At 42.7% G+C, this 24858-nt stretch overlaps 1 protein-coding gene across 3 annotated transcripts in view; it reads left to right on the top strand.

Annotated features, from left to right (window-relative positions):
- zzef1 (zinc finger, ZZ-type with EF hand domain 1) overlaps positions 1-24858 on the top strand; it is a 259977-nt gene that overhangs the window by 45092 nt on the left and 190027 nt on the right. For all 3 annotated transcript variants that reach the window (XM_043718816.1, XM_043718818.1, XM_043718817.1), the window contains exons 6-13: positions 979-1189; positions 1374-1490; positions 7271-7449; positions 11714-11815; positions 12105-12196; positions 13882-14030; positions 15746-15851; positions 23224-23430. In XM_043718816.1, coding sequence (XP_043574751.1) covers positions 979-1189; positions 1374-1490; positions 7271-7449; positions 11714-11815; positions 12105-12196; positions 13882-14030; positions 15746-15851; positions 23224-23430 — 1163 coding nt within the window. The remainder of the gene's footprint in view (positions 1-978; positions 1190-1373; positions 1491-7270; positions 7450-11713; positions 11816-12104; positions 12197-13881; positions 14031-15745; positions 15852-23223; positions 23431-24858) is intronic.

Here is a 24858-nt window from a genome sequence, read left to right on the forward strand (position 1 = left end):
ACAGAGCATAATCTTGCCTTGTGTCTGGAGTAATTCAACTACCTGTATGTTGGCATTTTCACTAACCAGCACCAGCAAGTCTACAGGCATGCCAGATGACAATTTTGCTGTACTTTCCTCTAGAACATTCTAGAATGAGAATTGCTGTATAATTTCTAACTATTTTAAGATGCTAGTTTTTGAATTAGATGGCAAAAGACTAATATTATGAATTTAAGTGCAGAGCTTTATTAGTTATACAGTATTAAGGTAGTCAGATTAGCCCATCCTCGTATTATTCAGCAACCTTAGTGCAGTGAAGGATACATTTTCCACTTCCGTAAGTCATGCAATTACAAACTGCCAGCCAGTGGGTTCTTCTCCATTCTTATTGCTAGACTATTAATCCAGAGACCTAGGTAATGTTCTGTGATCCAGGTTCAGATGCTGGAATTTGAATTTTAAATAAAATTCTGGAATCAAGAGTCTAATGATGGCCATGAAACTGTTGATAATTGTCAAAATAACCCATCTGGTTCACCAACGTCCTTTAGGAAACTGTTGTCCTTACCTGGTCTGGTCTACATGTAACTGCGCATCCATGGCAATGTGGTTGACTCTTAACTGCCCTCTGGGCTATTAGGGCTGGGCAATAAAATGCTGACCGAGCCAGTGATGCCCAACTCCTGTGAATGAAGTACACTCATTTATTATTTCTAAAGGTTTGGCAAAACGTGATCATGGCGAGCATTCGGAGAATGAAGTGACTGACAAAATATATAAAGTTGTCCCTATTAGCAACACTTGAGAGCTGTAATCATAACCCAATGTAACTGGAAACTTCCTTTATGGTGTAAGGTTAATAAGATTTCTTTGTTGGACCATGCATTTGTATGTTTAAATACGAGTCAGGTTTAAGAAAAATAAATTAATTGTACAAAGTGTGAACAAACAGGTAAGGTGACAGCAGAGTAATTTTCAAATTCTTTTTCTAATAAGTTGTACAGATAAATATTAAACGTTGCCATGGTGATGGTTGTGACACAAGGATTCATGGACTAAAGACAATGGGATACCAGGTTGTGAAGAAATCTGGAGTTTCAGTATCTGATGCTTCTGCAATTTGGTACTTGACCTTGCTAACAACGTTGGTGACTGCGTCCATAGAAACAAACCCTGACCTTGCGCAAAATGTCCTTCGAATAACACAGTAAGTAGTTCTTACTCCTATATTCAAAATATTTCTAATTGACCCAGGGATGATTCCAATTTCATACTGTATAGAATCATGGAAACATGTACATACTGATTTTTTTTTTCTTCCTCCACTATTAGTTGGTGCCAGTGATACTCATTTCACGGTATAACTTGCTGTTCTTTCTCTGCTTTTGTAGAAAAGCACTACAGCACATGCCACCGCTGTCCCTCACTGTAGGATCCACAGAGTTGCCAAGCTTCATGTCGTCGAATGTTTTAGAGAAAGTGGACAGCTTTCTCATCAGGATTGCAGGGTAATTTTAATTTTTGTAACTTACAATGATGAATGGATTTTGAATGCAATGCAAATGACTCTTGTGCGTTTTGTAAGTTTCCTCCAACTCTGCTACACCTATTTACTCCAATTCTGACGTTTAGGTATAGTTGGTTTCCTTATCCCGATCACTGGGAACCATGACTAGAGATTTGAAGGGTCAAACTTTAAGGTTCCCTCTCGAATCTCTTCACTTTCCATTTCTCTCCTGTAACACTTCTTCTGTGCCTCCCTCAAATTATGTTTGATAATATTTCTAACATGTTTTGTGATGTTTTAATTCCATGAAGCTGCCTAAAAATAAGTTACATGAGTTGGCTAATGTGCTGCTCTGTGGTATACAGTGACTCCAATAAGACTGGTTCAATTCTCCCTTCCTGAACCTTGTCCCCACGGGTTAAGCAGACCACCAGTCTGCTCTAATCAGCCAGCAGCTGATTAGTCTCTGGGATTATACTGACTTTTTTTTTCCTTTGCTAGCTTGCACCATAGCAATTATCCCCAATATGACCCTTTTTTTTTTGCAACCTTCATTGGCACAATAAATATCAGTAGGAAGCAACTTCAATCTAAATCATACTCACTCACTCACTCACTCACTCACTCACTCACTCACTCACTCACTCACTCACTCACCTCCAGTAACTGTCTGTTTAAAAAGAAATTCAGAGTACATCATGTAGATATTTAAGGCAGCTACTTTATATATGTAGATAAGGATATTTAACAATAAGTTGTCTGAGTCCATAGATCACTTGTTCAATTCTGGGTCTGCTAATTTATAGTCAGATGGTACAAAGTGCACTTCTGTCTCCGAAACAGATAGGATAAATTGATTATATTCTGGATTGCAATCCAGTCTAATCTCTTATCAAATAGCCCTCTGACACTCTATGTCCTGTACGAGTAAGGATGTGGCTTGGTGGATGCTGTACAAAAGAAGCCAGAACGAATCACTGCTTTTGGGAGTGTTATCCTTTTTATAAACAGTAAGGTCTGTGGGACAGTTTTGAATGAAGTTGTAACGACACCTCTGCTATTTGTCCTTTGTACCCAGCTTTAATCTAATAGCTGCTTCAGTATCAGGAATGCTGATCTGATATCTTAATCCCACTCAACTAATGAATTGCACCACGTTGTATCTAAGAGCTTGTGTGGCAGTGCACGAATAAGAGATGTTTGGAGGAATATGGGCCAAGTGCAGGCAGGTGGGACTAGTTTAGTTTGGGACTGTTCGGCATGGCCTGGTTGGAGCGGACAGTCTGTTTCTGTGCTGTATGACTCTGACTTCTGTTGGTTGCTAATGACTATATCTTATACTCTAATATTTCTGCATGTCTTGGAAAACAGGAATAAAAATAGAACATTGTGCAAGTTCAGGTTTGTGCATAGAATGTTAGTGCGTCAAGCCGATAACCTTTCATAAGAACTGGAAAAGTTAATGGTTTTTAAGCAGGAATGGAATTTGGAAGGAAAGTACAAAAGGAAGAATCTATGTATTGTGAAAGTTGAAACAAAGGATGATGCAAGATAAAAGAACAAGCAAAGAAAAACTGATCAGCACAGGCAAAAATGGGTACAGCCGAATTATTACTAACACTGGTCACTGAAGAATAGCGGGAAGAGCAACCATGATTGATTGAGATTGGAGGTTGTAAAATACTGAACTGAGAAGCTTTTTCAGATTAATGGTGACTAAAGACAGAATGGTCAGTGGGGATAGGGTGGGAAAATCAAAATGATAGTGACTAGAAGCTTGGGATCAATGAAACAGAAGTATTCCATAAATCCAAATGTGTGTGGTCTTCCCATTCTCTATAGTAATTTACCTTGTGAACATGAATAAACATGTGGAAAATTGAAAGAAGCATATACAAGTTAACTGTTGGACTTTGGAGGGGTATTTGTGGCCCTGGACAGAGAGCGGAGCAGTGGGAAAAGGTGTTACATTTCCTGTACTCCAGTGGGAAGATGCAGTGGGAAAGGGAGTGAATACACTGTGGCTGATTGAAGAGCAGATTGCCCAGGGTGTCACAGTGGAAGTGTTCCCTTTGGAATACTGAAATGGAAGGGAAAATGGGTTTGGTGGTGGAATCAGAACTGAGATGGTGAAATGATGAAGTGTAATCCATTGATTGTGAAGATTGGTGAGTTAGAATGTGCGGACCCGACCATAATCCTGAGCGAGATGGGGTCAATGCAGAAGTAAGGGTTTTAGATTAGATTAGATACGGTTTAGATTAGATTACTTAGTGTGGAAACAAGCTCTTCGGCCCAACAAGTCCACGCCGACACTCCAAAGAGCAACTCACCCAGACCCATTCCCCTACATTTACCCCGTCACCTAACACTACGGGCAATTTAGCACGGCCAATTCACCTGACTTGCACATCTTTGGATGGTGGGAGGAAACCGGAGCACCCGGAGGAAACCCACACAGACACGGGGAGAACGTGCAAACTCCACACAGTCAGTCGCCTGAGGCGGGAATTGAACCCGGGTCTCTGGCGCTGTGAGGCAGCAGTGCTAACCACCGTGCCGCCCGGGAAATGGATTGAGAGCACTGTCAAGCCTGAGATAAAGTGGAAGGTGGGAGAGGTTGAACAGATGTGGAGAAGGCTCAATCATCAAAACGTTTGGACAAGAATGGGGCGTGCCAGGAATAGGATAGGAGGAAAGAATGTTTCACAGTTCCCAAGAAAGGGTAGGCATAATCTATAATCCCCATGGGCTCTTGTAGAAATGTATTTGAAAAAGTGAGCAGTGTCGGAAGAGGAGGAAAGCTAAGCCACCAGCCAAGGAAGCAGTGCAGTATTCTATTCTGGTGTGGTAGTAGGTGTGAATTTTGCAAGGTGGTTCTTCTGACTCCCTCCACCATTTTAACAGTTTCCAGTTTCTGGATCCTAACCATGTTCTCTCTATGGATTTCTTATTTCTGTGCTCTGTGTCCCCTCATTTCCTGGTGCAGTTTTGTACCAATGAGATGCAATGCTTGTGCTTTGACTTCCTTCCTTTCCACTGTCTAAGACTCACTCTCTCAGCTTACTGATGAAAGAGTGATTTCCTTGCACTCGTTTCAATTTAGTGTTTGCAGTATTTCACTGTGGTCTTTTTTTGCACAAACAGGGACCAAATACAAATTGGATGTTCATTCACTCTGCAATTCTGACCCTGAAGCCTCTGGTCATGATAATTCTCTGCCACTCTCTCACTTTTTTATGATTTCCTTTGTTTTATATCCTTATTCTTTTGTTGTTCAACCTCTCCCACCTTTACTTTATCTCATTATTTCCACCCATTTCCTCATGCCATACCTCTGTATTTCCACAGAAGTGTTACCTGCTCTTATTCGTAGTCTCACTGGTCATTAGCCTAAAGCGTTAACTTTATTTATATCACACCCACATGCTGTTGAGTGTTTCACTTTTTTTTCCTGTTGTGTTCATGGAAAAATAAGACATTTTGTCACACTCAAAACTCCTTTGATAGGAACAGATAAATGAAGGTTGCTTTGTGATAATAATGATGAGCATGACCATTTCTAAAGTAAAGTTCACTCATTTAAATCAATCTTGTGAAGAAAAATGAAATTGATTTAATATTTTTGAGCTGGATATTAAAGTTTGGACACTAAACTTTGGACCTAGGAGAAAATGTCTATTGGGCAGCATTGTGGTTCAGAGGTTAGCACTGCTGCCTCACAGCACCAGGGACTGGGTTGGATTCCACTTTCAGGTGACCGTCTGTATGGAGTTTGCAGATTCTCCCCATGTCTGCGTGGGTTTCCTCCAATTTCCTCCCACAGTATAAAGACGTGCATGTTAGGTACATTAGCCAAGCTAAATTGCCCATAGTGTCCAGCAATGTATAGGTTGGGTGAGTTAGCAATGGGAAATGCAGGGTTACAGGGTTAGGGTAAGGGGTGGGTCTGGCGGGGGTGCTTTTTGGAGGGTTGATGTGGATTCAGTGGGCCAAATGGATTCTGATTCTATGTTTGTATGGTTCTATCTGGGTTGTTCCAACTGTAGCACTAAACTAGAACTTCACAACCTCTGGTAACATTTTGCAGTCTGCTTTAGTTCATGTATTATTCTGAACCTGTCAACACTACATATTTTATGAGCTACATTCATTTTTTAAAATTATTCATCCTCTGGGTATGTTTAACACTGGGTCAGATACACACAATATCCCAAAAAGGCATTCTTCAAGCACATGCTTAGTTGTTGAATGTGACTGTGAGTGGCTTTCTCAGTCACTGAAGAGAGAAGTTACGATTAGATAAATTAGACCTTTTTTATCTGAATATATTCTTTCTTTCTATTGCTAGCACGTCTGGACTTGGTTCAGTTATGTCACGGAATTTGATGAAAATGCAGACAAGGCAACATTGGCTAAGTCTGCATTTAAAGCTAATGCCACCGCTAGGTGGAGCGCTGCATCTGCAAGTAGCATTTCTATTGATGTATTGTGCTCATCAGGTGCAAGTTAACTGACCCAATATCAGCAAAGCATTGATAGGTAGATTCTGAAATTAATATTCAAAAACATCTTAAAGATGAATGAATGCAGTAGGGCGTAAGGTAGAACTGTGTCTATTAGACCGTAAGAAATAGGAACAGGATTAGACCTTGTGTCCTGTACAGCCTGCGCTGTCCCATGCAGTAGCATCATGGCTGATCTGACGTTCCTCATGTTCACTTCCTGCCTTTTATTTGTAACTCTTGATTCCCTGACTGATCAAGAATCCATCTATCTCAGCCTTAAATATGCACCAGTATTCTGCCCCCACAGCTTTCTGTGGCATGGAGTTCCAAAGACTCTTAACCCTCTGAAAGAAGAGATTCCTCCTCCTCCTCCTCAGTCTTAAATTGGTACCTGTTAATTTTGAGGCTATGCCCTCTGTTTCTAGACTCTACCATGAGGGGAACATCCCCTCAGCATTTACCTGTTGAGCCCCTTAAGAATTCTATATCTTTCAATAAGATCACCCCTCATTCTTCTAAACCCCAGTGAGTAGAGTCCCAGCCTGTTTAGGCTTTGCTGATAAGACAATCCTTCCATATCAGGGTAATCCTAATGAACCTTCTCTGAACTGCCTCCAGTGAAACGTTATCTTTCCTTAAATAAGGGGATCAAGACTGTGAACACTCCCCTAGTTGTGGTCCCACCAGCACCTTGTACAGTTACAGTAAGACTTGCCTACTCTTAGACTCAAAACTCTTGAAATAAAGGTCAACATTCCATTGCCCTTCCTGATTTCCCGCTGCACCAGTGTGCTAGCTTTGTGTTTCATCAGTTACATGATGCTATTAGATCATGAGCTACTTTAAAAAGCAATGGAACATTTTAGCTGTCAACATTTGCTGGAGACATGAGTGTACAACTGAATTAATTTCAGGAATGAGGTAGATCAATTGGGAGAAGGGAGAAAGTGACTCAGGTGAGTTTTGCCATGTCTCACCAGCTATTGTCAATTGACTTTTCAAACTGTGTACGCGTGTGATGTCAAGCAGAACTGAACATGCGCTGTTGGATTTTGGTGGCTGCTTTTGAATTGGGAACTGACTCCAATTTGACAAATATATTCGACTTGTATTTTTGGATGATGTACAAATAATTGGTCCATTGAACAACTTGAAGAGGTGGCATGTATTTCACGACTGCTGGATACAAGAAGCAGTCTGAAGACATTCCCACCACCCACCAACCTTGCAATATTGTCTTTGATTATTGTTGAGCAGTATACTTCCGTTTCAGTTGCTGTGCCAATCCTGAAGCAGAGTTGACTCTCCTAGCATTTGCTTTGGCCAGAGGAAGCATAGCCAAAGTGATGACATCACTTCTGACCATCAGTGATCACTTGGACACAGAGTATGAGGCATCCTCACTCCTTACTGCCATGGCATCTGTACGACTAAACCAGCTTCAGAAATATGGTAGGTCTTGCTGTTATGATTTCAGCAGAAATTGTTTTTTAAAATGGAGGAATCCCCACAAGCAAACCAAGTAATATCAGAATCAGACATAGAAACGTACAATTAGGAGCAGGAGTCAGCCATTCAACCTTTGACTCAGCTTCGCCTTTCAGTGACATCATAGCTGATCTGATTATAATTCCAAACGCCTGCACCATTGATAACTTTCACCCTTGCTTAACAAGGATCAAGCGACCCCTCTCTCAACATTATTCAAGGACTCTGCTTTCACCAACTTTAAGGGAGAGCATTCCAAAAACTGATGATCCTCTGAGGGGAAAGAAATCGCACCTCGTCTGTTTTAAATTGGCTCTCCTTGATTTTTAAGCAGTGACTATAGAGTCCTTCATAAGAAGGAACATCCTCTCTATACTTGGCTTGCACTATAGGCCCGTCAACAGCCATAGAGAGATTAAGGAACAAATATATCAGCAGATTATGGGAAGATGCAATGAAAACAGTTTCATAGTGGGTGACTTTAACTCCCCCAATATTGACTGGGACTCCCTTGGAGCAAGAGGCTTAGATGGGACAGAATTTAACCACATCCAGGACGGTTCCTTGAAACAGTGTGTGGATAGTCCAACTAGAGGAGGGGCCATACCGGACCTTGTATTAACTAATGGGCCTGGCCAGGTGACTGACTTTTCAGTGGGAGAGCATTTCAGAAACAGTGATCATAATTCCTTAAGTTTTAAGATAGCTATGAATAAGGATATGTCTGGACCTTGCAGGAAAGTACTAAATTAGGAGAAGGCAAATTACTAATTACTTTCTGTGCCTTGATTCTAACTTTTTGTGCAAGACACCCAGGTCCCACTGCAACCTAAGGTTCTGCAATCTTTCACAATTTCGCTTAAAAAAAAAATTCTTTAACCCAAAATAGACCATTTTATATTTCCCTGCATCAGGCAATAGACAATAGGTGCAGGAGTAGGCCATTCTGCCCTGCGAGCCTGCACCACCATTCAATATGATCATGGCTGATCATCCTTAATCAGTATCCTGTTCCTGCCTTATCTCCATACCCCTTGATTCCACTATCCTTGGGAGCTCGATCCAACTCTTTCTGAAATGAATCCAGAGACTGGGCCTCCACTGCCCTCTGGGGCAGAGCATTCCACACAGCCACCACTCTCTGGGTGAAGAAGTTTCTCCTCATCTCTGTCCTAAATGGTCTACCCCGTATTTTTAAGCTGTGTCCTCTGGTTCGGTACTCATCCATCAGCTGAAACATGTTTCCTGCCTCCAGAGTGTCCAATCCTTTAATAATCTTATATGTCTCAATCAGATCCCCTCTCAGTCTTCTAAACTCAAGGGTATACAAGCCCAGTCGCTCCAGTCTTTCAGCGTAAGGTAGTCCAGCCATTCCAGGAATTGACCTCGTGAACCTACGCTGCACTCCCTCAATAGCCAGAATGTCTTTCCTCAAATATGGAGACCAAAACTGCACGCAATACTCCAGGTGTGGTCTTACCAGGGCCCTGTACAGCTGCAGAATCCATTTGTCATGTGTTTGTCAACCCATTTAACCTATTTATATGGTTTTGTAGCCTCCACATCATCTTCACAACTTCATATCTTTGTGTCATCAGCAGATCTGGCAATTGTCCCTAACATTCCTGCACCTAAGTCATTTAAATGAATTGTAAGTAGTTAAGATGCTAGCACTGATCCCTTTGGCACATGACTCGTGACATCTTGCCAAAACACCCATTTATACCTACCCTGTTTTCCTGGTAACCAGCCAGCCCCCTATGCCAGGCCAATATGCCCTCCTGAGCAGTCTTCTGATATGCTACCCACCTTTGCAAAATTATGTACTCTCTCATAAACACTTATCAACAGGTTAAAAATAAATAAGTAAATTAATTTTGATTTAAATAGTTGATACAACAAAGATGTGCCTTGCGTGGTGCAAGGACTCTCATTACTTCACATGTGGTATCCCACTCAGTCTGAGTCTGTTTAAATCAATCTTGGTTTTAAAGGCTCTCACTTGCCATCCAATTATTTCTTTGTTGAGTCATATTAGGCAAGTGGCTGTATTTCACCTGACGTCCCTGGACATGCTTACTGTTGACGAGGTAGATGCAAGGTTTGTAGCTCAGGTTGAGGTTTAGGGTATAGGTTTGCTCGCTGAGCTGTCGGTTTGATATCCAGACGTTTCATTACCTGGCTAGGTAACATCATCAGTGGCAACCTCCAAGTGAAGCGAAGCTGTTGTCTCCTGCTTTCTATTTATATGTTTGTCCTGGATGGGGTTCCTGGGGTTTGTGGTGATGTCATTTCCTATTCGCTTTCTGAGGGGTTCTTCAAGATAGAAGAGACATTTAACATCATCAACAACACACTCACAGGTATAAAGTTCACCAAGGAGGAAGAAACCGACAACAAACTCGCATTCCTGGACGTTACAGTCGAAAGAACGATCAACGGAGAACTACAAACCTGCATATACAGAAAACCGACAAACACTGACCAAATACTTAACTACACCAGCAACCATCCCAACACACACAAACAAAGCTGTATCAGAACACTCTTCCAACGAGCCACCTCACACTGCAGCACAGACGAACTTCGGAAAACAGAGGAGAACCACCTATACAATGTATTCAAGAAGAACGGATACTCAAAAAATACAGACCGCAGATTCCTCAAGAACAAACCACCCTAACCACCTTACCATACGTCAAAGAAGTTTCAGAAATGACAGCCAGACTACTAAGACCCCTCGGAATCCGAGTAGCACATAAACCCACCAACACTGTCAAACAAAAACTAACAAACTTATAAGACCCAGTACAACCCATGGACAAAACCAACATCTACAAAATTCCATGCAAGGATTGCCACAAACACTATGTAGGACAAACAGGAAGAAAGTTAGCCACCAGGATACGTGAACACCAGCTAGCCACAAAAAGACACAACCCTCCCTCCCTCACATGGATGAAAAAAACCACCATTTCTATTGGGACAACACATCTATCCTGGGACGGGCTAAGCAAAGACATGCCAGAGAATTCCTAGAGGCCTGGCACTCCAACCACAACGCCATAAACAACACACAGATCTCGATACCATCCATCAACCCTTCAGAAAACGAACAGGAAATGACATCACCACAAATCCCAGGAACCCCATCCTAGCCAGGTAATGAAACGTCTGGATATCAAACCTACAGCTCAGCGAGCAAACCTACACCCTAAACAAGGTAGATGCCCATTCTCTCTCGGGTTGTGGCTCAGAATCCCTAGAGACTACTTTCTCTGATCTGTTTAAATATTGAGGTAAACTCTGGCAAAATCCGTGAGTATAGTTCATTGCCCAAGCCATCAAGCTTCCTGTTTTTTGTTTGGTCCCGAATAACACACACACATACGACAAATCTTTATCCCATTTGGAAACAATCTTCTCGTTTTGCTTTTGACCAGTGTGTTCTGAACTGCCGAATAGAAAACGAAAACAGAAATTGCTAGAAAAGCTCAGCAGGTCTGGCAGCGTCTGTAGAGAGAAATCAGAGTTAACGTTTTGGGTCGGGTGACCCTTCCTCAGAACGAGGAAAATGTTGGTTTTTATGCAGAAGACAGGGAAGGGGTAAGGTGTAAACAATAGGTGGAGGTAGGGCCCAGAGAGAGAGAACAACGGTCGGACAGTTCTATCAACTAAGTAAAAACAAACACTTGAAGGTTAATTCCACTCACAAACTCGATTTTAACACTCAGACCTTCATGCTAGGTGATTGATAACCCTAAATTTGCATGAATAGGACTCATTTTCTTTGGGAACTTTTCACACTGGAATATGAAAATAGAAAATTCTTGTTCTGGTTAGCATGTTAGACAACTACTGCACAATGCACCATCAAACTACAGTTTAGCAAAATTGGTTAAAACTATTGTCTTGCAGACTTGTGTTGATCACTTATTTACTCTGTTTGGTAGTTTTGGCCAAAAGGGTTTTTTTTTTGAGAGCACAGAAGACCACAATCAGCTCTGCGTGTTTGTGCACGTGCTTGATATTGAGCTTCCCCAGAGTTTGTCCTGTGGCAGGTGAATGTTATTTGAAGATTGGAGACAGTACACTCTCACAAAGAGGTTAGCTAATGATCTCAAGAGATGTGAAGGTTTCCACTTACTTATATGACCTGTGACTGCCTTTTTGTTTTTGGTGTTTGAAAGTACACAGCTAAAGATTTGCTTTCATGTTCTCTTTACAGGGAAACCACTGCAGTTGACTGTGGAGGCATGCGATGCCAAAGAAGGGAAAGAAAAGGGATTTGGGCCGACTGCTGTGCTTTATGAATCACTGCTGGGAGATGGTAAATGTTTTAACTGTAGTTCTTCAACAAATGCTTGTACATTCGGGGGCAGAGAGGATGACAAGGCAGTGGGAGAGGGAAATGACGGACATCTGTCACATTTCTGCAAAGGTAATGGCAATGGAATTCCATTGGGTGAGGCTTATTATCCAGTAACAACACAGGTTTTAAACTTCTGCAACATCTCTTTGGATTTTTGTCAATGAAGAGTTTTGGTGAGAGGTGTATTTTACTCTCCAGGAACATAGTTTTGCATCTGCAGTCACTTGTCTCCCTTATTCTGTTGCAGGATTTCTGTCTGAGGCCGGACATACACGAGCCAGCTTCATTTTGTCGTCCAGAACAAAACTATCCATCCAGGTTTCTCAGGTTAGGATCAAGGTAAGCACAGAGGGTGTGGGCACAAATATGGGCTCAGCTACTTCCAAGCCTGCCTAGGTCTCAATGATACATCTGGGTCCTCCACTTCCTTACCAAAGTCCCTTCCTGTTCCACACAGTCATGAATCTAAAAACTTCGCAATCCTCCTCAATTCCTTCAGAGCTTCATTCCAGCCCTTGGAATCTTCGGTGGCCTCTCCTATACCATTCGGACCTTTGAGTTTTCTCTCAGCTTTTAGAGATCCTCTGTTTCAAACCAACTTACTGAGATCTGGATGTTGCCAGGGATGGAGAGTTTGAGATATAAAAGACTGGAAAGGCTGGAACTTTTTTCACTGGAGCATAAGAAATTATGGGGTCACCTCATTGAAGTGTATAAAATCACAAGAGACATAGATAAGGTGAATGACAATGGTCTTTTCCCTAGGATGGGGGCATTTCAAGGCGAGGGTTCATCTTTTTAAGGTGAGAGGAAAAAGATTTAGAAAGGGTATGAGGGGCAACTTTTTTATTTAAAGAGTGGTTCATGTATAGAATCGTAAAATCATCGACAGTATGCAAGCAGGCCATTCGACTCATCGAATCCACACCGATCCTCTAAGAAGCATCCCACCTGGACCCACCCCATTGCTGTAACCCTGTATTTTCCATGGCTAAACCACCTAGCCTGCAAAACTATGGGCAATCTAGCCTGGCCAATTGACCTAACTTGTACATCTTTGGACTGTGGGAGAAAACTGGAGCTCCCGGAGGAAACTCACGCAGATGCAGGGAGGATGTGCAAACTCTGCACAGACAGTCACCTGAGGGTGGAATCAAACCCGGGTCTCTGGCGCTGTGAGGCAGCAGTGCTAACCACTGAGCCACCGTGCTGCCCAATGGAATCTACTGCCAGACAAAGTGGTGGATGCAGGTTACAGTTAGAACATTTAAAAGACAATTGGATAAGTTGTTGAACTGGAAACGTTTGGAAAGATATGGGCCAAGCGCAGGCAGGGGGTACTGGTTTAGTTTGGGAAAGCTGGTTAGCACGGACTGGTTGGACCGAAGGGTCTGTTTCCATTCTGTATGACTTTACCTCCCCACGGACCTGTCCCTTTCAATTCTGCACACTAATCTAATCTAATCTAATCTAAAACTGGAGCACCCAGAGGAAACTCGCGCAGATGCAGGGAGGATGTGCAAACTCTGCACAGACAGTCACCTGAGGGTGGAATCAAACCCGGGTCTCTGGCGCTGTGAGGCAGCCATGCTAACCACTGAGCCACCGTGCCGCCCAATGGAATCTACTGCCAGACAAAGTGGTGGATGCAGGTTACAGTTAGAACATTTAAAAGATAATTGGATAAGTTGTTGAACTGGAAACGTTTGGAAAGATATGGGCCAAGCGCAGGCAGGGGGGACTGGTTTAGTTTGGGAAAGCTGGTTAGTATGGACTGGTTGGACCGAAGGGTCTGTTTCCATTCTGTATGACTTTACCTCCCCACGGACCTGTCCCTTTCAATTCTGTCCTAATCCCTCCCTCCCTCCTTCCCTTCCCCTTCCATTTTGGTGCTCTCTCTTTGCTCTTGGTGCTCCTGTTGAGATTTGTTCGCCATGTGTCATGTTAATAGGGTTTTGTACATGTCCAAGGAGCAGTCAATTCAACGGGCCTGTTCATGTCATTTTTCTTTGTGTTTTACTCAGGTGCACAACGGAGCTAAAGGAGCCAAATGTGGTTTAATCTTTGCATATAATGATGAGTCAGAAACTTTCGATGCAGAGAAACATTTCCAGAGGTTTGAAAAATACAATAAGTGGAAGCTGCAAGAATTCCGACAGTTTGTGAGGGAAAGGTGAGGCAAGCATCAAACTAATTTAGATCACAACAAAAACAAGAAAACACCAATGTGAATGTTTTCCGGTCGGGTTTTGCAAGTTACTGTGCTGTGATGTCAGGACTTTGTTGCATGAGCTGGATCAGATATATAAAATTTAGGAAGCTGCAGCAATAAAGGAATTATTTGATTTTAAACAAAAGTAAAAATACTGCAGATGCTGGAAATCTGACATGAAAAGAGAGCATGTTGGTGAAACTCATCAGGTCGAGCAGCGCCTGTGGACTGAGAAACAGAGTTAACGTTTTGAGTTTGATATGTCATTTCTTCATAGCATCTCAAAACGTTAACTGTTTCTTTTCTCCCCAGATGCTGCCAGACCTCCTGAGTAGCTCCAGCATTTTGTTTCTGTTTGGGTTAAAGGTTTAATTGAGTACGTGTGGGTCTGCATTTGTCAGTTTCATATCTCAGGCTGACGTAATTGTGTAAATAGATCTCAGAACTTATTCTCATGTTGAATGTATTGCTGGTGCTGCATATGTGCACTGGAGGTTGTTTCAAGCAGCAAATATTCAGTGTTTACATTGTCTGAAGCACACAATCTACATTAAAGCTCAATTACAGAAACTGCTGCTGAGAATTTGTCCACTTGTCCTGTTTTTATCTTGACATCTGTGGAGAAAGAAATGATAGAACAGCACTTAATCACAAGGTCATCCTGGAGTAGATTCAATGGCAGCATTGCTGGTTCCATATCGTGCATTCGTATGAATCTCCTTGTCTCAGTCTTAAATTAGAGACTGTTTTTTCAGCTGCGGTCCCCGAGTGCTAGTGTCTCCTCAAGCATCCTCACAGCATTCACACTATGAAGTCCCCTCAGGATCTTTTAATGCTTTACTAAGGTCTTCTTAGGTCCAATGAATGCCAGCCCAGTCAGTCTAACCTTTGCTCATGAGTTAACATCCTCATCCTAAGAATGACTTGAGTGAACCTTCTCTCAAATGTTTTCAACACAATTATGTCCATTCTTTTTAAAAAAAAAAGTACATTATACTTTTGAAGTGGTCTCACCAAAGCTGTGTACAGCTTTTGTAAAACATCCCTAATTTTATCCTCAGTTCACTGTAATAACAGCAGCATCAATTTGCATTCTTCGTCACTTGCTATACCTGCATTCAAAGTTGTCTTTCATGTACCTGAGCACCTATGTGTTCTGCAGTCTCTCTGTAATAATACGCTGCTTTTCTCTTCCAATACAGACGAGATAACATTTTCCCAAACAGCGCTCCCATCTGCCAATTTCATGCCCACTCACTTAACCCATCTCTACGCTTTGCAGTCTCCATGTCTTTTTCACAACTTACTTTGCTACTTATCTTTATGACGTGCAAACTTATCAGCTGTACATTTAGTTCCTTTATAAAATCATTTATGGAGATTGTAAACAATTGAAGCCCCAGAACTCCGCCCTCTGGCCCCTCATTCATTTTATGCCAATATGAAAATGTTTCCTTTGTGCCTACACTTCATTTCCTGTTAGGTAACTGATTCTCAATCCATAATATTTAGACATTGGGTATTATTAATTTGCTGAAAACTCTTATCTTTCAGTACAATTTATTGTAAGAAAATATTGGTCTCTTCACTTAGGGGCATCTACTGTTGCAGTCATCTTGGAAGTTGCACGTTGTTTGGTTTAATAATGAATGGTTATTTGCATCCATCTACACCAGGCACAATGGTCACAGTACTGATCTGGATGAGCCTGTTGGCTGGTTTGAACTGGAAGATGAATGGAATGAGACAGAAGTGAAATTACAGACCTGCCGAATCAGCAAGGTAATGAAGGACTGACTCACTGTCTTCAATGTTTGCAGTAGGACTGAAATGTTGATTGTCTGGTGTTTGTCTGGTTGAGTTATTGTTTATTTTATTTCGTGCGTGCATACTCAGCCATGCCACCAGCCTTGCCACTAACTAGTTGGAGTTCTTTAAGCCACTGTCACTTTTAATCAATGAACTCTCCTTAACGATGGTCTGCAGCACAACAGCAGCCTGGTGATTGTAGAAACCCAATGATGTTAGCATAAGGGCTTTGACCAGCCCAAAAATGGTTCAGAAGAGCCCAGTGTAACTGTGGGATGTGAAAGCTGGGTGGGAATGCAGTTTGTTCTATAATGAGGAAGTGATTTCTACTGGATGTTTCCTCCTTCTAAACCTTCTGCCAAAAGCGGTCACTTCTTGGTTCTAACCATAGGGGTGGTTTAAGAGACCGTGTTTTCTGCATCTGGCTTGAGAAGGTCCTTGGGTAAGGGCAGGCTGAGGTTGAGTAGACTATAAGGTCGTGCACGTTACAATAATTACTTTGCTGAAGCAGAGACAAGGAAGTAAGGTGTAAATTTTGCTCAGAATTGGGGGTCAGGGAAGTGATTTGGTCAGAGAGTATGTGCATAGTTCAGTTGTACATTTGATAAGTTTGATATGGTCAGATTGCTGCCATATCTGGGCACAATATTCTGCAATTAAATATGTAATGGCAAGAGTAGAGCCATTTAGGGTCTGGTCCTGTGATCCCTGTTAGAATCGGCCAGCATTACTGAAGAGGTTATTGTGGATTTTAATTTTTACTGCAGTCTTGAGGCGCTATCCATAGCAGTGACAAAGCCCAGATAAATGTTGGAGATTATGTTTCAGTCTCCCTCAATCTCAGATGATGTTTAGTTCCCTCATGGTGCTGGTATTAGAAAGTTGGAATGTACCAAAGAGACAAACTACTGTTTAATGAAAGACCTCGTATCTTGAGGGAGGTAGCCAGCCAGCTTTGCAATATTATTGTTCAGTCCATTGTATTGGATTGTTATTTTTTTTGTTCCAGCAAAGTCAAAGTTGCTGGCATGGTCAGCATTTGTTGTTTAGCCTTGAGGGTGGTTGTGAGCTGCCTTCTTGAATCACTGCACTATCTCATCACTGTTTGTTAATTCTTTTATGAGTTTGGACAATGTTGGCGAGGCTAGCATTTACAAGCCATCCCAACTTGCCCTTCCCAGGGTAGTGGTGAGCTGTTGTCTTGAACCACTGCCATCCTCGGGGATTTGGGGGGCACGCAGCTTTGGAGCGTCAGTGTGCCAACAGACATGGTCTTCAAAGATATGTTTCTGGGACTGCATTGAGGGCAGATTATTGGTGTGCATGCTTTAACACCAACTTGTTGAACGCAAGTTGAACTGGGGGTCAGAGGAAACACTTCAAGCACATCCTCAAATTATAATTGAAGAAATGCTATATATCTGCTCTGACATGAGAATCTCTTGCCTGAGACTAGCCAAACAGGACCATGAAACGTTGAGAAGGTGCCACTCACTTCAGCTATCCCTGACATGCCCAGGTAGGATGGAAAGCCCTCCCCAAAATATGTACCCACCTATGGCTGGGTCAGTGGATCCATCGAGTTGCCGCAGGACCCATAACTCGGGAACAAGGGAAAGTTATCCCTGGTACCGAGGGCCCAGCCTAACGAGCAGACACATTAGACAGGGTTGGGGCTAAGACAGACCCTTGGAGTTAGTTCTTGTTAGCAGTATTGCAGCCTGATTCATCTGTCCTTTTGTCACAGTTCAACAGCATCAGTCACCCACGGAGGGAGAGCCCTTGATATTTTGACAAATAAACCAATGTGCCAGTCCGTTTGTACACTGCAGTGAGGTCACAGAATCTTCACTCTGTTTGGACATACCTTTGCAAACGTCAGTTCAAGGCAGTAATGTAGGGACCAATTGAGTGCTTCTTCCTTGCTGAAAACCTGCTGAGTCCATCACCCAATGTTCTCCCCTTCTGCCTTGTTCCACTGGAGGATTAGGTGCTCCACTACCCCTCAGCACACTGGGAGCAGGGGTATTGGTTGAGTTTGGTGGTAATTTTAGATCTGCGCTGGCTTTGGGAGGCTGATGCAAGGAGAAAGTGAGGACTGCAGATGTTGGAGATCAGAGTCGGGAGTGTGGTTCTGGAAAAGCACAGCAGGTCAGGCAGCATCCGAGGAGCAGGAGAATCCACGTTTCAGGCATGAGCCCAATTCCTGATGAAGGGTCTTATGAGGTCATGTTGAGGCTGTACAGGACATTGGTTAGGCCACTGTTGGAATATTGTGTGCAAGCCTGGTCTCCTTCTGATCGGAAAGATGTTGTGAAACTTGAAAGGGTTCAGAAAAGATTTACAAAGGTGTTGCCAGGGTTGGAGGATTTGAGCTATAGGGAGAGGTTGAATAGGCTGGGGCTGTTTTCCCTGGAGCGTCGGAGGCTGAGGGGTGATCTTATAGAAGTTTATAAAATAATGAGGGGCATGGATAGGATAAATAGTCAAGGTCGTTTCCCTGGGGTGGGGGTGTCCAGAACTAGAGGGCATAGGTTTAGGGTGAGAAGGCAAAGATATAAAAGAGACCTAAGGGGCAACTTTTTCACGCAGAGGGTGGTACGTGTATGGAATAAGTTGCCTGAGGAAGTGGTGGAGGCTGGTGCAATTGCAACACTTAACAGGCATCAGGATGGGTATATGAATAGGAAAGGTTTGGAGGGATATGGGGTAGGTGCTGGCAGGTGGGACTAGATTGGGTTGGACCGAAGGGTCTGTTTCCGTGCTGTATGACTCTATGCCTGAAACTTTAATTCTCCTGCTCCTCAGATGCTACCTGACTTAGAGTCATAGAACATAGAACCTAGTTCTGGACTCCCCGACCCCAGGGAAAAGACTTTGTCTATTTATCCTATCCATGCCCCATATAATTTTGTAAACCTCTATAAGGTCACTTCTCAGCCTCTGACGCTCCAGGGAAAACAGCCCCAGCCTGTTCAGCCTCTCCTGATGGCTCAGATCCTCCAACCCTGGCAACATCCTTGTAAATCTTTTCTGAACCCTTTCAAGTTTCACAACATCTTTCCGATAGGATGAAGACCAGAAATGCACACACTATTCCAACAGTGACATAACCAATGTCCTGTACAGCCGCAACTGACCTCCCAACTCCTGTACTCAATACTCTGACCAATAAAGGAAAGCATACCAAACGCCTTCTTCACTATCCTATCTACCTGCGACTCCACTTTCAAGGAGCTATGAGCCTGCACTCCAAGGTCTCTTTGTTCAGCAACACTCCCTCGGACCCGACTTCCTGTGTTTTCAGCACTGCTGTTGAGGCTGATGTTAGAGTTGTTGAGGAATTTGTAATGATGGGGTTTTTCTAATGCGATCTGTTTAATCGCATTTAATATGTTTTCTCACGTATTGTGCAGCTTTCTGCTTTCTATTTGTATGATATAAAATTGGGTAAAAACTCTGCTCTGAACTTGAAAGTCTGCAATTATTGAAGATAGCTGTGCAGCTCCTGTGGATGATGAGCAGGCAAGATTTTCATTATCGACATTTGCTGTGCCGGTTGGTGCCAGTAGATGGCATCTGTGTAGTGACTATTTCAACAAACAGCCTTCTGCAAATTGTAACAAAGATTTGACTTGTTCTTTGAGTGCTCGCTACCTACGTTTTGCTGGCAGAAGTCTTCCAAATGGTTAGACAGTGGTGTGGGCCATGCAGCTGCTGGACTGCCAGGCAGTCACTTTTCAAATGTGGCTTGAATTTGAATTGTGCATGGGCGGCACGATGGTTCAGTGATTAACACTGCTGCCTCAGTGCCACAGGCCTGGGTTCGATTCCAGCCCCAGGCCTCACAGTCTGTTCTCCCCGTCTCTGCGTGGGTTGCCTCTGGGTGCTTCGGTTTCCTCCCACAATCCAGAGATGTGCAGGTTAGATGAATTGGCCATGCTCAATTGTCCCATAATGTTCAGCGATATGTAAATTAGGTACATTAATCAGGAGTAAATGTAGGGGAGTAGGTCTGGGTGGATTGGTCTTCGGAGGGTCGGTGTGGACTTGTTGGGCCGAAGGGCCTGTTTCCACACTAGGGATTCTGTGTTCTATGAAATGCACAATGACGTTTCAGTAAATCTGAGAAGGTTTCTCATTTGTCTTGCAGAGACTATGTAACCATCAATGACCCAAACAAGACAGTAGTTCAGTCGAACTCATCTGTTGTTTGTTGTTTTTATTTGTTCTCGGGAGGTCAGCGTTGCTGGCAAGGCCAGTGTTTGTTGTTCATCCATGAAATTGGGTGATTGGGAGTTACTGCCTTGAACCACTAGACTCACTCATCACTGTTCCTGTATTCTTTCATGGGCTTGGACATGGCTAGGCTAGCATTTGCAGGCCATCCCAGCGTACCCTTCACAGTAGTGGGGAAGTTAGTTTTTTTTTTAAATCATTACAGTCCTCGGCGTTTATGGGGTACGCACAGTGCTGTTAGAGAGGGAGTTCTAGGATTTTCACCTGGTGATACTGATGGAATTTGCAAGTCAGAATGGTGAGTAGCTTAGAGGGGACCTCCGAGATGGTGATGTTCCCATGTATCGCTGCCCTCATCGTTTTTGATGGGAGTGGTCATAAGTTTAGAAGGTGCAGTCTAAAGAGATTTTGTGAATCTCTGCAGTCCCAACACATCTACAACATGAATGAATAAATGAGGTAAAAAGGAGGACAAATCCAAACCAGGAATTATTAATCTATCAGGCTACCTACGATCATCAGTTAAGTGGGGGAATGATTCTTCAGCAGTGCTATCAAGTGACCCGTGTACTGTAATAGCTTGCTCACTCAGCTCTGGACCTCATTACAGCCATGGTCCAAACATGGATAAAAGCTGAATTCCAGAGGTGAGGTGAGAGGCTGCATTTGACAGAGTCTGGCATGAAGGAGCCCAGGTAAAACTGGAGTTAAAAAAATCAGGAGGAAAACACCACTGAAGGGAGTCATACCTAGCACAAAGCTGGTGATCGGAGGTTATTCCTAGGACATTCTCTGCAGGAGTTCCTAAGGGTTATGTCCTAGGCCCAACCATCTTCAGCTGCTTCATCAATGACCTTCCCTCCATACCAAGGTCAGACGTGCAGGTGTCCACCCTTGCTTGTCAATGTTCAGCACTACTTGCAACTCCACATACTGAAGCATGTGCCCAAATGCAGCAAGACCTGGGTAATATTCAGATAAGTGGCAAGTAACATTTGTAACAAAAATTCCAAACAATGACTATCTTCAACAAAAGAGAATCTAACCATCTCCCCTTGACACTCAAAGACATTATCAGCATTGACATCCCCTACTTTCAACATCTTATGGGTTACCATTGACCAGAAGCCATTTTGTGCCATCCATAGCATCACTCTGATTCCAGGAGCAGGTTAGAGGTTGGGATGTCCCGCCCCTCAAAAAACCTGTCTGTCATCTGCAAGGCAGAGACAGGAGTTTAATAGAATACTCCCCACTTGCACCAGCAACACTCTGGAGATTCAACACCACTCAGGACAAAGCAGTTTGTTTGATTGGCAAACTGCCTTTAATATTCACTCCCTCCACCTCTGTTCAAGCTAACAACCTTAACCACCATATATGGAAGCCCACATCCGATGTATTAATCAAAAGTTTTTTCCATTTGTTAATATAAGTTTGCTCGCTGAGCTGGAAGGTTCGTTTTCAGACGTTTCATCACCTTACTAGGTGACATCTTCAGTGAGCCTCCGGTGAAGCGCAGGGTGTTATGCCCTGCTTTCTTTTTGTGTTTAGGTTTCCTGGGATTAGTGATGTCATTTCCTGTTCATTGTCAGAGGGTGGTAGATGGGTCCAAATCGATGTGTTTGTTGATAGAGTTTTGGTTGGCATGACTTGCTTTAAGGAGTTCTCATGCATATCTCTGTTTGGATTGTCTTAGGATGGATGTGTTGTCCCAGTTGAAGTGGTGTCCTTCCTTGTCTAAAGGTACTAGTGAGAGAAGGTCATGTCTTTTTGTGGCTAGTTGATGTTCACGAATCCTGGTGGCTAGTTTTCTGCCTGTTTGTCCAATGTAATATTTGTTACAGTCCTTGCACAGTATTTTGTAAATGACATTAGTTTTGCTCGTCTGTATAGGGTCTTTCAAGTTCATTAGCTGCTGTTTTAGTGTGTTGGTGGGTTTGTGGATTACCGTGATGCCAAGGGGTCTGAGTAGTCTGGCAGTCATTTCCGAAATGCCTTTGATGTAAGGGAGAGTGGCTAGGGTTTGATTGGGTTTGTTGCTGAGAAATCGGCAGACTGTGTTCATTGGGTACCCATTCTTTTTGAACAGGTTGTGTCGGTGATTTTCCTCTGCTCTGCGTAGTTCCTCTGTGCTGCAGTGTGGTGGCTTATTGAAATAATGTTCTAATGTAGATATTGGGATGATTGCTTCTGTAGTTCGGTATTTGGTCTGTATGTGTAGTTTTTCTGTATTTCCTGTAGACGCTGGTTTGAAGTTCCCCATTGGCTGTTCTCTCGACATCTAGGAATGGCAGTTTATTGTTGCTTTCCTTTTTTTTTTGTGAATTTTATGGGCCAACACATCCATCCTAACATAAGCCAAACAGAGACACGCACGAGAATTCCTAGAAGCATGGCATTCCAACTGGAACTTGATCAACAAACATATCGATTTGGACCCCATCTACCACTCTGAGAAAAAGAACAGGAAATAACATCACCAACCCAAGGAAATCTAAGCACATGAATAGAAAGCAGGACATAACACCAGTGCTTCACCGGAGGCAGACGGATGATGTTACCTAGTATGGTGATGAAACGTCTGAAAATGAACCTTCCAACTCAGCGAGCAAGCCTACATCCAGAACCTCAACTTGAGCTACAAATCTTCTCAAATTTGTTAATATATTTGAAAATATATGTTACACAGCTTATGCCTTTAACTTGAATCTATTAAGAGTTGGGTGAAGATCATAATGTGTTCCAGAACTGGCTGCACTTCTGGTCAAGTTGTTGCAGTGCAGCTACAACATTGACATCCACACAACAGTATCCTGTGATTGAATAAATGAGGTAAAGAAGGAACAAATCCAAACCAGGACCATCGCAGGCATTTTTGATGGCCATGGGTTTTTTTGTGAACACCAAATGGGTATTCAAGTGATTTGGTGTAATCCTTGTTAATCAGTTGATATTCTAGATCCATAGTTTTTGTAATATTAGTTAAGGTCTTTGGACTGGGGAAAAGGTTTAATGGTATCAGCCTTCTCAACCGCTTTTGTTGAATGACTCTTTTGCATTGAAAATGACTGCGCTCCATCTTGATCTTTTTTTCTCTCCCCAGTATCTGATGGTGAAGTTTCTCTGTCCCCGCCAAGAGGATGAGAACAACGTGCGTATTGGCATCAAACATCTAAGTATTCGAGGTTACTTGAGACCATCCAATCAAGAGTATCTCTCTCTCTCTGATACAGCGTCAAGTGGTCATGTTACTGGGCAGACCCTCATGTTGAAGACACTCTACTTTATTCAGCAACTGGCCCAGGATGCAGTATGTTAAAATACATTTTTAAAATTCCTCATAAACTATCAGGCGGTGAAGACATGAGGGGAAACCTTTATATACAGTCAGTGCAGGAATCGGGAATGCACTGCCTGAGGGTGTGGTAAAGGCAGGTTCCGCTGAGGCATTCAAGGGGGAATTGGATTATTATCTGAAAGTTAAAAATGTGCAGGGGTATGGAGAAAAGGCAGGAAAATGGCACTTGTGCTCTTTACACTCAGACAGCTGACACAGTCAATGGACCAAATGGCCGCCAACTGTGCTGTGATAATTCTGTGATGTGTTGTACTACTGCGACTTTTGCTGGGGTGTTAGTTCCAAGCATCAGCAGCTCTTCATATCCTCCCACCTGATGATTAATTTGTATTACGGCCTAGTGGGTGGCTCTCCACTTGGCTATGGTTGATTGTAGCCAGACAGATTTTTTGAGTCCAAGATTCATGCAGCACAGGAGAAGATTATTGGGTAGTTATGCCTGTGCTGATTCATCCAAAGAGCTGTTCAGATAAACCCACTGCTGTGCCCTTTTGCCCCACAATGTTTTGGTCTTCCATTTCTCTTTTGAAAATTGTTACTGTATCCTGCCCACTGTTTTAAGCCATGGATTCCAGATCAGAACAACCAGCTGCTGAAGATATTTTTGCTCATCTTACCTCTACTTCTTCAGCTATTTACCTCGAATCTGTGTCATTGCTGACCAGTGTTAAATATTTCCTTTGATCAAAAATCATTTATGATTTCAACACCTCTATTCAATGGCAGCTTAAGTTTGCCTGGTGTATGCAGAATAACCCCAGTGTTTGTAGTTTATCCATGTGATTGACACCCTGTGTCCTCCTCATTTGAGTAAATCTTCTCTGTGGTCTCTTCCAACATCATCCTTAAAGAATGGGATTCAAAAGTAGTTACAGTCCTTTAGCTGGGCCTAACCAGTAATTCTGACACGCATGAGATAACTTCCTTACTTTTGTATTCTCTGCATCTGTTTATAAATTCAAGAACTCACACTTTTTTTTTTAAATAGTCCTCTCAATTTTGTGATTTCAAAGATGTAAATCATCAGGCCTGAGCCCCATTTAGAATTGTGCCCTTTAATCTATATTGCCTCTGTTATTTTCCTACCAAAATGCATCACCAGTTGTTTTACTGTAAGTACCATCTGTGATATCTGCACATTTTTATATACTCCTGAAGTCAGTCACTCTCTCACTCTTTACTCTGCTTTTTGAGCGTTTCAGGTCAGCTGCAAACTTTGAAATATATCCTGGATATGTATCAGAAAATGCAGTAATCCTAATTCTGCCCCCTTAAAAAAAACCATGAAAGTTTAATTCTATCCAGGGCAAAAAAATGATCTTTCACTATGACTGACTGCTTTCTCTCTGTTGGCCAGTTTCACATCCACATTTCCATTGT

The sequence above is a fragment of the Chiloscyllium plagiosum genome, chromosome 28 (genome assembly GCF_004010195.1).
Source record: "Chiloscyllium plagiosum isolate BGI_BamShark_2017 chromosome 28, ASM401019v2, whole genome shotgun sequence".
In the NCBI taxonomy this organism is placed as follows: domain Eukaryota; kingdom Metazoa; phylum Chordata; class Chondrichthyes; order Orectolobiformes; family Hemiscylliidae; genus Chiloscyllium; species Chiloscyllium plagiosum.